General features: G+C 46.9%; 1 protein-coding gene across 1 annotated transcript in view; it reads right to left on the bottom strand.

The window, feature by feature from the left end:
* The window catches only part of UBR4 (ubiquitin protein ligase E3 component n-recognin 4), a 114,626-nt gene that overhangs the window by 84,037 nt on the left and 14,033 nt on the right, over positions 1-16,556 (bottom strand). The window contains exons 9-19 of the mRNA XM_084787977.1: positions 15,104-15,228; positions 14,375-14,434; positions 14,103-14,293; positions 9,470-9,569; positions 9,214-9,351; positions 8,561-8,678; positions 6,445-6,632; positions 5,402-5,561; positions 5,238-5,323; positions 1,534-1,703; positions 275-557 (exon numbers count right to left, since the gene is read on the bottom strand). Of these exons, the coding sequence (XP_084644103.1) occupies positions 275-557; positions 1,534-1,703; positions 5,238-5,323; positions 5,402-5,561; positions 6,445-6,632; positions 8,561-8,678; positions 9,214-9,351; positions 9,470-9,569; positions 14,103-14,293; positions 14,375-14,434; positions 15,104-15,228 (1,619 nt within the window). The remainder of the gene's footprint in view (positions 1-274; positions 558-1,533; positions 1,704-5,237; positions 5,324-5,401; positions 5,562-6,444; positions 6,633-8,560; positions 8,679-9,213; positions 9,352-9,469; positions 9,570-14,102; positions 14,294-14,374; positions 14,435-15,103; positions 15,229-16,556) is intronic.

Genomic DNA, 16,556 nt, shown 5'->3' with positions numbered 1-16,556 from the left:
ATAAAGATGAAATTTTGAAAATTTTTGTCATTTCTTTTGGGAATTTTTGATAGTGCATCAAAGGGAATGAGTGAACAAGGGAATAAGAGGACACCCACCAATCAACAAACCATCAAGAAGTCTCCCGTTACCACTTCCAGCCAAACGTAAGGGCCAATCCCAAAGGCTTAGCTAACCCTACCCATAAAGCCTTCATAGCCACAGATAAAAACCCTTATTGCTTGCGAAGAACCCAGCTCTCAGCAGGAGAGCAAGGAGACGTGTGGGTCATCACCTGCTCAAACAGGTACACAGGGGCTTTGGAGTACTGATGAAGCAGGTAGTCGAAGATCAAAAGGAGGCGGGCCAGGATCAGCGGCGCGGAGCGCATCTGGACCTCCATGTCAACACTCAACTCCTGGATGCTCTGCACAAGCATGGTCAAGATGGCCCGGCGGCCCTTCTCAGAGAAGCCGTGGAAGATGAGCAGCAGAAGCTGCAGGTGCTCCACATTCAGGTCCTCTGTCTCACTGGGCACCACCCCCTGCAGTGCGTTCTGCTTCATTGTAGACAAAAACCTGGCACACAGAAAAGGGGAGGTGTCTGATGGAGAAACCCCAGAAAAGCCCAAGATTATAACACCCAGTGCTGCAAGGAGGACGAGGTGAAGAAGAGAAAAACTGGTCCAAAGAAGCCAAAAAGTCAGATGTGGGCCAGCAAGATGGCTCAGCAGGGGTAAGCACTTGCCCTCAAGCCTGGCACCCTTGTTTAGCCCCAGGTCTCATATGTTGAGAGAGAAGCAACTCCACAAGTTGTTCTCTAAGCATGGTGTGACACACATGACTGAAGACACACAGTTCTAAGCCAGGCAGGGAGCAGGAAAGAGGATGCTATAATCAGATCTTGCCAGAGAGCTTTATACAACAAGGAATGAACACAGCCAGCTGTCTGCATGTGCTATGGCTTAGGGAAAGGATGTGTGCTTTAATAAGGGCACCCTTCCTTCACCCAGCGCCCAGGAGCCTTCTTGCAAGACTCTTCCATGAAGAACACAGTGGGCCTCTGGCATTCAAAGAGAGCTATGATCTTACAAATCCAACATTACAGCTATTTGATCCTGGGCTGGGGGATAGAAGAGCAAAGCCTTTTAGGGAAACAAACTGCTTTGAAGCCTAACCATGTAAACAAAACCGGCAGAAAAACAGGTCCATCTAAGGGGGATTTAGGTGATTAAGCTGAGCTTCCCCCAAGGAAACAAGTTCTTTAAAATGTATCCAAAAATGGCGCAAGCTCTTGTGGGAAGCATACTGACCCAGGGCAGCCCAGCCTTTTCTCTTTCGGGAAATTGGTCATCTTTGGAACCCAGGCTCTGAATGACAAACTGCCCTTGGCTACAGGAGGTGCCTCTTCCCAGACCACACTGTCAAACTAACCCATCACCTCTCCACCCGTCCTAAACACACACAGCAGCTTCTGATAGCCAGGCTGCCAACCAACCAGTCAATTCCTGCAAACGGTACTCAGTCATCCTCAGAGCTGCTGTCAGGGTCTTACCTGTCCCACACTTTCAGACATTCAGGGACGTCGGGGTCACCTTGTGCTCCAGCTTTATGTTGCCAGATAAGCAGGAGACGGGAAAGCACAGAGAGGCCTTGGGGGTGAATGTACAGGGGCCAAGGGCCCTCGGAGAAAGGAGCAACTCCCAGCTGCTGCAGCAGTGTACTCTGAAGGACAGGACACACCAGAGCATGAGAAGAGAGACACGAAACAAGGTACACACATTCACCAACACTGCTTTTACGAATAATTAACAATAAAAGACTTGGCAGCAGGGCTGGAGAGATGGCTCAGTGGTTAAGAGCGCCGCCTGCTCTTCCAGAGGTCCTGAGTTCAATTCCCGGCAACCATATGGTGGCTCACAACCATCTATAATGTGATCTTCTGCAGATAAAGCACTCATATACAATTAATTAATTAATTAATTAATTAATTAAAAAAAAAAAAGACTTGGCAGTAGGTGTCTAGAAGATATCTGGAGAAAAATCATGCTGTTCAACAAATGATTAATAGACCCCAGCTACACCTGCAGCTGAATTAGCGTCTACAACAGGTGTTAGGGAAGGACACATGCTTGACGACAGTGAAATCAGGCAGTTTTCAAAAGGGCTGGGAAGTGAATAGTTGGTACCTCCAGAAGGAAACTCAGACGCCACAGCGGATGGGCTGCTTTTCTATGTAGCCCTGGCTGACCCTGAACTGACAGAGATCCACCTCCTGAGTGCTGGGACTAAAGGCATATGCCACTACACCAGGCTGCACGGCCTTCATTTATGGCTAGTTACCTCAGACAAGCAACACCCACAGTGGGAGGCTGACAACTTGTATATCTGACAAGTGGTAAAACAGTGCTAAATACAGAACTGCTGACTGTGAGAAGCCAGTATGTCTCCTCAGCGGAGCTGTCCTTGCTCCCAGCCGAGTATCCCTCCTAGGAACTAAGTGCAAACACACACAGTGAGCAGGTACCACTGAACACCTCACAAATGTCCGATCTCCTATATGCCTTTGGAAGACACAAGTCTGACAAACTAAATCCTTCGCTATCCTTGATGATACAACTCCCTGGAATTCAGTATCCCTTGAAGGACACAGATCTCCAGGGCTGTCTCACTCCAGGCCAAGCTCTACCCCAAGAGCACATGCTTTACCATGAAGATGTCAGGCAGTCACAGGGCGGATGTCACATGTTTCATGTCAGTAATAAGGGACACAGAAGACCGTATACAGGATGGAATGGGGGTGGCAGGTTTATTCCAACAGCATCCATTGCAAGGGGACAATTCTGAAAGGGAATCTGCCTGACCACCTTCCCCGACCTTAGTAGACAGCTTGATTCAACACACTAGGAAAGCAGCCAAGAGGCTGCGCCAATCATGGCTTTCCACAGCCCTCCAGCGGAAAGCCCACAAGCTAAGGTAACAGTATTCACTAAGTAGGTTTTAATTTCTTCTCTAAGTTAACAACTAGGTTATTGGTCTTGCTAAGAACAGTCCTTTAATGACCTGACATGAAGACCGAGCTCAAGACACAGCTCTATTTTTAATTCACATATTGGATGAGATGATCTGTGCATCTTGCCTGTACAAAGGCTAGGCACCTGGACAAAGATACTTTTGTTTATTACTCTAAAGAGAGCAACACCTACAGAGAGGAATCCAGTGGCAGACAGGTGAGATCAGGTGCCCTTCACTTCCTACAGTCACAGCAAAGGCATTTACTGAACTTACAGACCCAAAAAGAAAGGGAACAAAGAGGCCTGGGAATTCTCTTTGCCCACACTAGTTAGCAGTTCCCTCTCAAATGCTGAGGGCAGCATCGCTACCAAAGGCCTCGGGACTCCAGTTCTCCAGAGGAACACGTTTCGTCTCTACTCTCTGGACAAGTTTAGGCAAGACAAGACTAAGTCTATGAAGTCGGAAGTGTCCCTAAGTAAGCTTCAATCTGGGGAGGGAGCTGAGCGCTACAGCAGGACCACCTTCAAACAGTCTGGGAAGCTGCTGCAGGCCATACACTGAACACTCTGCTTTCATTACTCATATTTCCTTTCTGCCAAAAGAAAATATTTCACTTAACAATATAGGCAAGTATTAATAAATTCTACAACTATCTTTTTAAACAACAGAAGGAAACATTTAAGGAGTATGTCAAACAGTTTGGGATTCTGAGAATTTAACTTTTTCCAGTACCTTCCTAGATTTTATCCCTTTGGGAGAAACTGAAAAACCCCTAAAATATACTGCATCTGATATCTGCTAAAATAATTGTTTTGCTTGGATTTTTTGATGTTAAGAGTCTCACTATGTTGTCAGGGATAGCCTTAAATTTGCAATCCTCCTGCCTCAGCATTCTGAGCATCAAGCATTAAGATAACAGTAACAGAAAAATTTTGAATAGTTTCAGGTCAAAGTGTTGGAGATTTGCCTGATTAAACGTCACTGAGGGAAGGGGTATTCACAGGAAATCATGCTTTAGTCTGTGGTGTGGGATCAAAGCTGGGGCCTTGCATGGTTAGGCACATGCTGTACCACTGAGCTGCATCCCTGACATGGAATCCAAATTTTTAACCATCTCCTAAGAAATCCCTGTCTAAATCAAAGATTAGGGAAGACTAACTTTGCCCATTACCAAAGAGTTAGCAGCTGGGTGCAGTGACATGTGCCTGTAGTCCTAGGCTAATGCAGGACCACTGCCAGGAGTCTGTGGCCAGGTCAGGTACATGAGTCCCAAGTCAAGCACAGCTAGAGAGAAGTCTTAATATAACTAAAATAACTCTAGTCTTAATAAAAAGAAGTTACCAAAATATGATACTACCACACTGAGAAGAGGATGTGAATCCACAGGACCTGACATCTTGGGGGTGGAGTGAAAAGAGCCGTGTGGCCTGATGTGCTGACGCTCACACAGTGTAACCTGGCAATTCTACTCCAAGTGAAGCCCCAAAAGAAACACTCTCCTCCACAATAACAGGCAACACAAGTAAGAACACAGCAGCATCTAGAATGCAATGAGGTACAATTCAAATGTGCCTCAGTGGGAACGGAGACGATCAAGCAGTCCAACGTAAGCACAATGTATCACACAGCAGTGTAAATAAGGGTTACAATAACCCCGCTATAGCCGACTATTGGCAACAGACACTGTAAAGCATGTGACATTACACAAGCACATAATGCCATTCTCTGTATGCTAAAAGTGTGCCTTAATTTGGGGATTATAGGTATATATCAAACTAAAAGAAATGAGGGTCTTGAGACTGATGACTCATGCAGTCACATGATCACAGTCAGGATCACAGTCCTGAGCTCAGTGTTGCGGACAGGTTTGTAAGGAAGAACACGCCTCCTGTGACCTGTTGGCCCCTTTAGAGCACCCTGTACTCTGCATTTCCGCCATCACTGGTGAACACTTCTCACTCTTATTTTGTAAATAAATAGCTTTTGGAGAATTATATCTACTGGTCTGCTGTGAGAAGCACTGGAGGGTGTTTAGTGGTTTTCTTCCTTTAAGCTTTATGAGTCTGGGGAAAGAACATCTTGTTCTTCCAAAGACCCTAACCTCTGCTCAGGGGCACACACAACATCCAAGCAAAGCCCTGCCCAGCAGAGCATAAAAACAATGCACTGCTCAGTGAAGAGAGCCACCACACCCCAGGGAAGATGTGAGGCGCTCCTGCCTGGGCAGCCACGGTGCACACCAACCTGCAGGTTCGGGGACTGTAGGTCGGAAGTCACCAGGGAGTGGTTGAAGTGATAGAGAGCAGCAGCAAAGTCCTCATCTGATGACCCTTAGGATAGAGGAAAACAGTTACTTGGGAATTTGGACCCATAAGTGGCCTACAGCAGCATCCAGCCTTTCTACTGACCCTTGAGTCCATCTTTGTCCACCTCCTTGATGATGCTGGCCAGAGTGGCCATATGATGCTCTGAAAGAGACACACTCAGGTAGTTCCGGATGAAATTGTTCCGAGAGTTCAGCATGGAAGATGTGATAAAGTTGAGAATGTTGGAAGCAAGACCTAAGAACTAAAAAGAACAGAGAATAACTCTGATCAGTGGGGTATAAGCTTCTACCATCTCTAAATTCAAACTAGAATTACAAGCCCATAAGTCCCCATCCAAAACTGAAGGCTATCATTCAATTCTTACAGTGGGACCACGTCCATAATGAGAAGCAGCTGCAGAGAATGGCACACCCACTTGATGCAGCAAACCTCAGAAGCACTGAGGCAGAACCTCTGAGCTGACCTATTCATTTCCCTTGTTCCTCCAGAGCCCACCCTTGTCCAGCTCAAGACATTACCAGTAACATAGTGGAGACTGACCCCCACACCAATGATTACTATACGGACATACATCCTCACCTCTTTCTCTATTATTAAACTAATCTGTCATTATTGTAAAAACTAATTATTTAATGATTATATAAATGTTTTATTTCTATAACTTTGACATATGAAGCTATATAAGGCTACATAAAAGAATTGTACCTGACTCATTTACTGATAAATTACTAGAATAGGGGCTGAAACACAGAAGATAACCAATACATGTTGGCTGAATCAATAAACAAACATATATGATGCACCAAACCTATGCTCAAACACCCTTCAGGGTGGGTACAATCACTCCCCAACAAGGAGACATTCAGATTCTGACCCAGAACCAGTAAGAGAAAAACTAGGATTCAAATCAGCTTCTATTTAGTCCTAGAGACCGTGCTAAAAACCATTAGTACTGGAAGCACATTATTACTGCCTGGAAGTCCTACAGAGAGACAGATCTTAGTTACTCCAGTTATCCAATTTATAATTGCCTTATCTCAGAGGACATCTGCTTCTCAGCTCAACCACTCTAAGTAACGCCCCCTCCCCCCCACACACACAGAGCCTCAAAAATCTACTCTTACCAACTCAGGATCTTTGCGACTGGCCAAGATGTTGCCCTTCTCACCAGAGGCCTGCTTACTGGGGCTTTTAACACGAGGAGAACTCTCCAGAGGTGGTGGTGGTGGAGGGGGTGGAGGCGCAGCTTTTTCTTTACTGGGAGAGATGGTCTCCTCAAACCACTGCCCTAAAATAGGCTCACTGTCATCATCTGAAGAGCAAGAGAGAGTCACAAAAACAACAATTTTTATGTGTATGAACCTATTTTCAAAAGATGACAGGACACCCTGATGCTGAGGGCAGGAACTGACCCTGTCATCTGTCAAGACAGCTAACCGGATACAGAAAGTGCTCCCATCTTATTATACATGAGTTATAGTGCAGTAAAACTGATTTCTTAGGGAGTCCAACAACAGAAGAGAAACCATTTCCTCTCATCTGCCTGCCTGGAAAGAGGTCAAACCTTTACAAAAGCAAACTAGTCTCATCAGCTGCACGCCCAGGATGGTGAGAATCACAGCCCTTGGTGTTTCACCATGACAAGGAAACTGAGAATCGCCTCCTCTGCATAAGTCTTCAGCTCCTCCCTATGCGTCCCTCAGCTACAAGCCCATGGTAAAACCAAGCCCCTGCCACATGGCCTTTTGACCTGGACAGGGAGGACAGAGGTCCCAACATAGGTCAACAGAGGAGTAAGCATGAACTGAGATATATTTTGATTCCAGTGGAAATGAAAAGCTATATGGTCTTGGTTAAAAGTAGTCACTATAAACCGGGAGTGGTAGCATACGTCTTTAATCCCAGCACTTAGGAGGCAGAGGCAGGCGGATCTCTGTGAGTTCAAGGCCAGCCTGGTCTACAAAGAGAGTTCCAGGATAGCCAGGGCTACACAGAGAACCCCTGTTTCAAATAACAAAAAAAAAAAAAAAAAAATTTTTTTTAACGTAGTCGTTATAATTTAGTCTTCCACACTCAACTTATTCTTTTTAAAAAGTCTCATGTAATAATTTCCCTCCCATGACACCTCAGAAATGTCACTCTTACCAACTCAGGACCTTTGTGCCTGGCCAGGATGTTGCCCTTCTTACCAGAGGCCTGCTTACTGTGGTTTTAAGGCAAATAAGAAGAAATGGTTCCTCCTCTTCTTCTTTTTATTTATAATTTATACAGTATTTGAGCCAACAGGCCAGAAGAGGGCACTAGATCTCATTATAGATGGTTCTGAGCCACCGTGTGGTTGCTTGGAATTGAACTCAGGATCTTTGGAAGAACAGCCAGTGCTCTTAACCTCTGAGGTATCTTTCCAGCCCATGGTTTCTCTTATGTTGTTGGACTCCTTAAGAAATCAGTTTTAGGGCTGGAGAGATGGCTTAGAAGTTAAGAGCACTGGCTGCTCTTCCAAAGGTCCCAAGTTCAATTCCCAGCAACCACATAGTGGCTCACAACCATCTATAATGTGATCTGGTGCCGTCTTCTGGCCTACAGGCACACATGAAGGCAGAATGCTGTTTAAATAATAAATCTTAAAAAAAAAGGGGGGGGGGGCTAGAGAGATGGCTCTGAGATTAAGAGCACTGACTGCTTTTCCAGAGGTCCTGATTCAATTCCCAGCAACCACATGGTGGCTCACAACCATCTATAATGTGATCTGATGCCCTCTTCTGGCCTGCAGGTGCACATACAGACAGAGCACTGTATACATAAAAATAAATAAATCTTTTAAAAAAATTCAGTTTTACTGCACTGTAACTCATGTATAATAAAATGGGAGCACTCTGTGTATCCATTTAGCTGTCTTGACAGATGACAGGGTCAGTTCCTGTCCTCAGCATCAGGATGTCCTGTCATCTTCTGACTTGCCCAGACTGGCCTCCAATTCACTATGTCAACAATAACCTTGATCATGTGCCCTCTTCCTGCCTCCCTAGTGCTGGATTCCAGGCCGTGTTATCACACCTGGGTTACAGGCTGGTGAGGACTCAGCCCAGGGCTTCATGCATTCTAGGGAGGCATTTTCCCCCGCTCCCTGGCCCTCAAGCTGCTCTTAAACAGCACATCATCTGAGAGAACCTCTAACAGCAATGGCAGCCAGGAAAACGAGACGGAAGCACAAGGAACTAGAGGGCTATCTTGGGCTACCTTGACTGCTGTCCTCCTCTGTGCTACTGAAGTCATCCTCATAGTAGGTGTTGGAGTCGGTGGAGGCGCTGGCATCACTGCTCATGGAGCCTTTCCGCTGCCGCTGCAGCACACACGCCTAGAGCCACAAGGGTGCAGAACAGAGGAGTAAGAAGCAGAGCCGGCCCTTCACTCTCCTTCATGACCTCCAAGTGTCTCCACGTCTCAGTCACTTTTCAAATCAGCTTTCTCCAAATGCTCCCCTACTGGGACTCTCCACGCCTGTTTCTTACAGAAGCACTCACAACCAGAGCCATGGCCATGGCGTGTCCACCATGCTTCTGCTTCAGACTTGTCACCGCAAGCCACCAAGGACAGCACATATCTAACGCTGGCGGTCACTAACTGCTCCTAAAGTTTCACAAACTACTCTTTGTCAAGCTGGGTAGAGCAACAGCATGTGCCTGTAATCCAGAGGCTGAACCAGGAGGACCACTTGAGTGCAGGAATGCGAGCCAGCTAAGGCAGCAGAGAGACTTTAAGGGGGGGCAGGAAAGGAAGGAGACATGCGCTCTAGGGAGGATTCCCCTCCAAAACCACCACCACAGCCTGCATTTATAAACTTCATGGTCTGTGTCAACCTTACTCCAATTTTTGAATTGACTGACCCTGACCTTTCTGTATGAAGTTGAAAGTAGAGTCAGGAGCAGGTTTGTCAGCGGAACGGAGTCAATCAGCCGTTGAATCCTTTGTGTGGATGTGCTCTGGGCCATAATACTCAGGACTGCAGGGGGACCATCTGCCTCCCAACCCTGAAGATAGTGAAATCAAAGGCACATCAGTCACATTACTCTGGCAAGATACAACCCCTCACGTTGGCTCTGGCTCGCATCCCAAGGAGACCCAGCAACCAATCCACAGCCTCCTCACCTTGTGGAGAGCCTCTACCTGCAGGTCTTGAAAGAGAGACGTCAGCAGCTTGATGGCATGGTTTGCCAGTATCACAGAGAGTACCCCAAATCCCTGATGCCTACACAAATGAAAACAAGCACAGACCTTAAGATCATTAGTGATGAACCACAACCTCGTTGTCTTGCCATTCTGGCAACCTAAATCTACAAACCTTCCCTCTGAGGGGAAATACCATAGATATTACACACACATGCACAAACGCACACCCCACTCCAGCACTGCAGCTCGCTCCCCAAAGCCCATGACCTACAGACTTTAGGTTAAGAACTCCTTCCAAATGAATCTATTTAACATCAGCTCAAAGCTACTGAATCAAAAATAATGATTTATGAAGAATGGATAAAGAAACATGGTACATTTACACAATGGAATACTACTCAGCTATTAAAAACAAGGACATCATAAAATTGGCAGACAAATGGATGGAGCTAGAAAATATCATCCTGAGTGAGGTAACCCAGACCCAAAGAGACAAGTATGGCATATACTCACTTATAAATATTAGCCATAAAGTTCAGACCCAAAGAAGTAAGGTAACAAGGAGGGTGCAAGGGAGGATGCTTGAACCTCACTCAGAAGGGGAAACAACAATAGACGTCAGAGGTGGGGGCAGGGAGGGAACTAGGAGAGGGGGTGGGGCAGGGAATAGGGGCAGGGAGTGGGGATCAGATTGGGGTGCTGAGAGAATGGAAATTGGTGGGAGGGCACCTCTGGGATGAGCTGGAAACCTGGGATAAGGGAGACTCCCAGGAGTCTACGGGGGTGACCCTGGCTGAGACTTCTACCATCAGGGGCTACGGAGCCTGAAGTGGTCACCTCCTGTAGCCAGGCAGGACCTCTAGTAGAGGGATGGGGACACCAACCCACCCAAAAACCTGACCCAGTATTTGTCCTACCTACAAGAAGTACAGGGATAAAGACTGAGCATAGATCAAGGGAATGGCCAACCACGGACTGGCCCAACATGAGACCCATCCCCTGGAAGAGAAGAGCCAACCCCTGACATTATTAATGGTACTCTGCTGTGCTTGCAGAGAGGAGCCTTAGCATAGCTCTCTTCCGAGAGGCTTCACCCAGCAGCTGATGGAAAGAGATGCAGAGACCCACAGCCAAACAATAGACAGAGCCCAGGGAGTCTTGTAGAAGAGTCAGGGGAAGGTCTGTGAGAGCCAGAGGGGTCAAAGACACAGGAGACCCACAGAGTCAACTAATTGCGTGGGAGAGGGGATGGGGAGGGAAACAAGGGTCTCTCAGAGACTGAAGCACCAACCAGAGAGCAAGCAAGGGCTAAATGGACCTAGGCTCCTTGCACACATGGAGCAGGTGTGCCGCTTGTCTTCATGTGGGTCCTCTAACAACTGGAATGGGGCCTATCTCTGACTCTGTTGTCTGCCTTTGGATCCCTTTCCCCTATAGTGGCTGTCTTGTCTGGCCTCAGAGAGAGAGGTTGCACCTAGTCCTGCTATGACTTGACATGCCAGGGCAAGTTGGCATACATTGGTGCGGGGGTAGCGGGGGTGGGGGTGGGTGGCTCTCCTACTCTGAGGAGACAGGAAAGGGGGAATGAAGAGAGAGGGTGGGGGAAGGGTGGACTGGGAAGAGAGGAAGGCTGTGATCAAGATGTAAAGTAAATTAATGCATGAAAAGAAAAAAGGAAAAAAGGAATGATTAAACTTTTTTTTTTTTTTTTTTTTAAAGATTTTGGAGACAGGGTCTCTCTGTGTATCTGGCTGTCCTGGAACTTACTTTGTAGACCAGGCTGGCCTCAATCTCACAGAGATCCACCTGCCTCTGTCTCTCTGCGTGCTGGGATTAAAGGTGTCAGCCACCATGCCCGGCTGATAATTAAACTTTTTTTTAAAGATTTATTTATTTATTATGTATAAAGTGTGCCTGCCTGCCAGAAGGAGATACCAAATCTCATTGTAGATGGTTATGAGCCACCATGTGGTTGCTGGGAACTGAACTCAGGACCTTTGAAAGAACAGGCAGTGCTCTTAACCTCTGAGCCATCTCTCCAGTCCCCTGATGATTAAACTTTTCAAGAATTATTTTTTGAGGTTTGGCAAGATGGCTTTAGAAGGTAAAGGTGCTTGCTGCCAAATCTGACAATCTGAGTTCTATCCCCAGGACCAACATAACGAAGAGTATGGACTCCCCCAAGCTGCACACACAACTCCTAAACACACACACACACACACACACACACACACACACACACACACACACACACACACACACACCACACAGAACTTTTCTAAAGAATTTTTTTTCTAAAAGAATGATTTTTTTGAGAAAATTAAAAATACCAACTTTGGGCAAGGCCTTTGTCTAGTAGGTAAGAACCACAGCTATTTACTTTCTGTGCAAACGTCTTATCTAGCAGCCCACTGCTAACTGCCTACCATCTCTACAGCCACTTACACTCAGTCAGGGAAGCCTGTCTTGGTATCCTCATCCACAGAACTCTCTAGACACTAGATACAAGCTGGCATGTCTGCTTGAGTTTCTACTTATCTCCTGGGAAATTTTCCATTTTTTTCTTTTTTCTTTATTCTTTCATATTAAATTCCAACTGCAATTTCCCCTCCCTCCTCTTCCCCCAAATCCACTCCTCCCCCTTTCCTTCCGGAAAAGGGCAGGCTTCCCAGGACTATCAACCAAACATGGCATGGCAAGTTATGCTAAGACTAGACACATCTCCTGACAGGTTTGTACCCAGCACCACAGAACTCAAAGTGCAGGCAGAGGAGACATGTGGGCCTGGCATCTGATCTCTTCAATCCCAGACTCCCAGACCCAGTTGTGGACTCAGCATCTCACACAAAGCGCTAGCCACCAGCTAAACTCAGCACAGCCAGAAGAAAACTTCTATTCCTCTGTCCTTCTCCAGCCCAGCCTGCTTCTAATGCAGGCTTCCCTAGCTCAACACACTACACAACTCAGCGGCTCATACAAATTTTGTGTGTGTGTGCAATGTTCATGAAGGTCAAAGTCAATCTTGGATGCAAGCCCCAGAGGTCTGCCTCTCTCTACCTCTCCAGTGCTGGAGTTACAAGGGTACTTGGGTTCTAGAAACTGACCTCAGGTCCTCAAGAATGTATAACTAGCCTCCTCCCAGCTGAGCTAGCCCTAGCTTCCCACCCCCCCCCACACACACACACACAAATACTTCTGATGGCACACTGAGGCCTGCTGATGCTAAATACTTATCCTGAGCCTGAGCAACTCCTATCCAAACACAACTAACTCCGGCTAACCTCCTGTTCTGGCCTCTTTTTCATCACAAAATGGACTTGCTGTACCTTTACTTTCTATTTCTCCACTTAGAAAATAAAACCCAAAGTGGGTATGATGGCAAATTCCTGGAAAACCCAGTACTTGGGAGGGCAGATAGAAGGACCAAGAGCTGAAGGCCAGCAGCCACAAAGTAAGTGTGAAGCAGCCTGGGCTATTAAAGACCTTCCGGGGGGGGGGGGGGTAGGGAGAAGAGCAAGTGGGCAGGAGAGGTGGCTCTAGTTTCTCTTTCAGAGGACTCAGGTGTGTGTGTGATCCCTGGCACCCACATGGCATCGTACAACCATCTGTGATTCCAAATCCAAGGGATCTGAAGCCCTCTTGTGGCTGACAAGAATACATGTGTGCAAAATGGCCATACAAATAAAAAGGTCTCCGCAGTTGTGAGCACTTGTTGCTTTTGAAGATCTAGGTTTGGTCCCCAGCACCCACATGGTAAATCACAACCATCCATAATTCCAGATCCAAGGGAATCTTCTGACTTCCATGGTTACTAGGCCCATGTTAGTGGTACACATCTATGTATGCAGGCAAAACACTCATACACAGAAAATAAATCTTAAAAGTAATAATTAAAACTAAGCAAATAAGGGGCTGGAGAGTTGGCTCAGTGGTTAATAGCACTTATCCTTTCAAAGGACCAAGGTTTGAGTCCCAGCACCTACATGGAGGCTCACTACTTCCTCAGGCACCAGGCATACATGTAGTGCACAAACATGCATGCAGGAATAACACTCATGTGAATAAAATAAATCTAAAATAAAATTTCTTAAAGAGAAAACTAAGGAAATAAAATACAGCCAAAAATAAAATAAAATAAAATACAGCCAAGTACTTAAGAGAATAAAAATCCAGCAATGCCTCAATTTAAGGAACCACTTGAGCAACACAGTGCATTCACTGTTACCTCCTTCCTAGCAAGCAAATCTCATTTTTTGATCTGAACTTGTTGCAAACTCTAAACACATGCGTCAGGTACTCTTTCCCCCTCTCACAGATGAGGAAATGAGACCAAGCCAACCACGAGCCATTCAGATGCTAGAGCCAGAAAAGGGAGTTAGGAAGCCAGGGTCATTACTCCATTTGCTATCAAACCCACACAGCTAGAAGGTGAGTCTACTGACATGAAGACCCTGGCTGGCTTCAATGCCCAGGACAGAGTGTGCTCACTGCTGAGCACAGGCTCTGTGACCATCTACAAGCTCCACTGTGGGGTCAGCAGCTCCTCGCTGCTGTGAATCAGGGAACAGCACAGCACAGTGTTCAGAAATGGAGGTCACCAGCAGACACATACCCTTTGCCAGGCCCCAGTTTGGGAGAGCCCACGCCCTCTTTCGTACGAGAAAGGATGTCTCTGACTCGGAGGGCAGCCAACGGGTCCTTCTCCTTCCCCTTGTCAGCCAGGGCTGTAGGACTGAGATTCAGGATGAGGAAGAGGCTATTCAGCAGGCACCAGGCACCCAACAGCTGGAAGTTCTGGAAGTGCTATTGAGAAAGGACAAAACCAATCATGAGCAGGGACCTTCACGCCTGATGGAAGGTGACTGCAGCCCGGGCGGCTCTTACCTCACCGCCAGCGCGGCGGGAGCTGCTGATCGCCTGTCCAATCATGTCGTAGATCTCAAGCTGCGTGGGAACAAGCAGGCAGACAGTCTGAGCAGGTCAGGCCTTCTCCACAAATCCAAACCCTACCCGAGCCACTTCCACGGGAAGAAGCCTAACTGTCTGCTGTCATCAGCTTCTGACCTCATGAGATACTTACTGCCTCTGTGTCCCCCAGCCCTGCATCGCCCAGCTTCCCACAGCAACTAACTCTTTCTGTGCCCTTACTGCACACATTATCTGCTATGCCCTGCCTGAGAGTACCCCAGTATCTGGTTAAGCCCTCAATGGTTTGCCCAGTATATGTCAGGCCCTCAAGGCTTATGGCTGCCACAAACTTACTGTGGTTTTTCAACACGGAAAAGACGCAAGAAACAAACATGCCAAATACTTTGGCTTACCCTGGCTTGATCCCTCTAGGAAACACTGTCCAAGGAAGGGCTTGGAGACTACAGACAGCCTAAGCCTTTTCCTCCATCAAGAAAAGAAGTGCAACTAACCACACTACCATGTTTTCCCCTGAGACAGGGTTTCTCTGTGTAGCCTTGGCTGTCCTGGACTCGCTTTATAGGCCAGGCTAGCCTCGAACTCAGAGATCCACCTGCCTCTGCCTCCCTGAGTGCTCGGATTACAGACATGCACATTTTAAATACTCCCACATTTTAAAAGTCAAAAGCTTCCACATTGACTTACACATTTCTGAACAATTGTGGCTGCGTCACTTTCATAGTCATCTTCTTTGGAGCTTGTGGACCCTGTCCGCACCTGCTGGGCACTACCCACATGAAGAATGGCCATGCAGGTGGCTACGCTCACACCTGAAAGAGAATAGGCACAGCTTCCAGTCTTGGTGAATCCCTCGAGCCCAAGATAGAAAGACAGGAACACCCTGGCCACAAACAACTGTGTAACTGGAAGAACTTCAAAGCACAAGGGTAAAGACAGTCCTGCTACATAACCTAGTAGCCACACTCCCAGCTATTCACCCAGAGAAGCAGCACATGCACATCCCACGGAGACTGTGCAGGAGCACTTGATGACACTATCTCTAACTGCCAACTAATGGAAGGATGCAAGTTGCCCTTCGAGAGGCAAAGACAAAGCCAGGCATGGCAGTGCACACTTATAACCACAACATTCAGAGTCTGAGGCAGGAATCGCACAAGCTCAAGTCAGGCCTGAACAATAGCATGGGCAACTTGACTTCCACTTCTCAAAGTAAAAAATAAAAAGGCGGCTGTATATACAAACTCAGGAGTATAAGACTTAGGCCTAGCATGAATGAGACTATAGGTTTAACCCCCAACATATCTATCTATCTCTCTCTCTCTCTCTCTCTCTCTCTCTCTCTCTCTCTCTCTCTCTCTCTCTTCCCCCCCCCCTCTCTCTCTCACACACACACTCATAAAATGAGATGTGAAGACAAAAAAGCAGCCACAGAGAAACCTTAAATGGCCATTGCTTGCCGAGGAAGCCAGTGTGAAAAGGCTACATGCTATGATGCTGATGACCCAACATTCTGGGAGAGTAAGATGTCCGTCCAATGGTTAGTAAAGGGTAGGGAGGAATCTGAGGTAACAGGAGCAGCAAAGGGGTATCTGGGGCAGTCGCTATTCTGTTTGCTATGATAACAGTAAACACCTGACGTCATACATTTGTGAAAACCCAGAGCCACACCACACAAGAGAGGTGTACAGAGAGTGGGGGGATAGCTCAGTGGGGAAAACGCCGCCCATACAAGCACAAGACCTGACTAACGATCCCAATGCCCATGGAAAGCCTGGCACAGCAGTGCATCTGTAACCCTGGAGCAGGGAGGACAGAGACAGGAAGACCCTGGAAGCTCACTGGCCAGCCAGTTTGTCCAAAACAAGGAGCTCTGGGCTTACTTGGAAATCTTGTCTCAAAAATACACAAGAAAATAGAGGAAGACACGCTTGATTATAACCTCAAGCCTCTACAGATGCAAACTTCAGCAAACACAGCCATGTGAACAAACAGACACACACACACACACACACACACACACACACACACACACAGGACTACAGACTAGTTCACATTTCAACAGTGGTTCATTAGTGGTAACAAATGGATCAAACATCAGGTACGAAACCATGAATGACAAAGCATGTGGAAATCATGG

The sequence above is a fragment of the Acomys minous genome (genome assembly GCF_964271855.1).
Source record: "Acomys minous genome assembly, chromosome: 6".
Classification (NCBI taxonomy): Eukaryota; Metazoa; Chordata; class Mammalia; order Rodentia; family Muridae; genus Acomys; species Acomys minous.
Note: the sequence above shows the minus strand (reverse complement) of the source record. Positions and strands in the feature narration are given on the sequence as shown.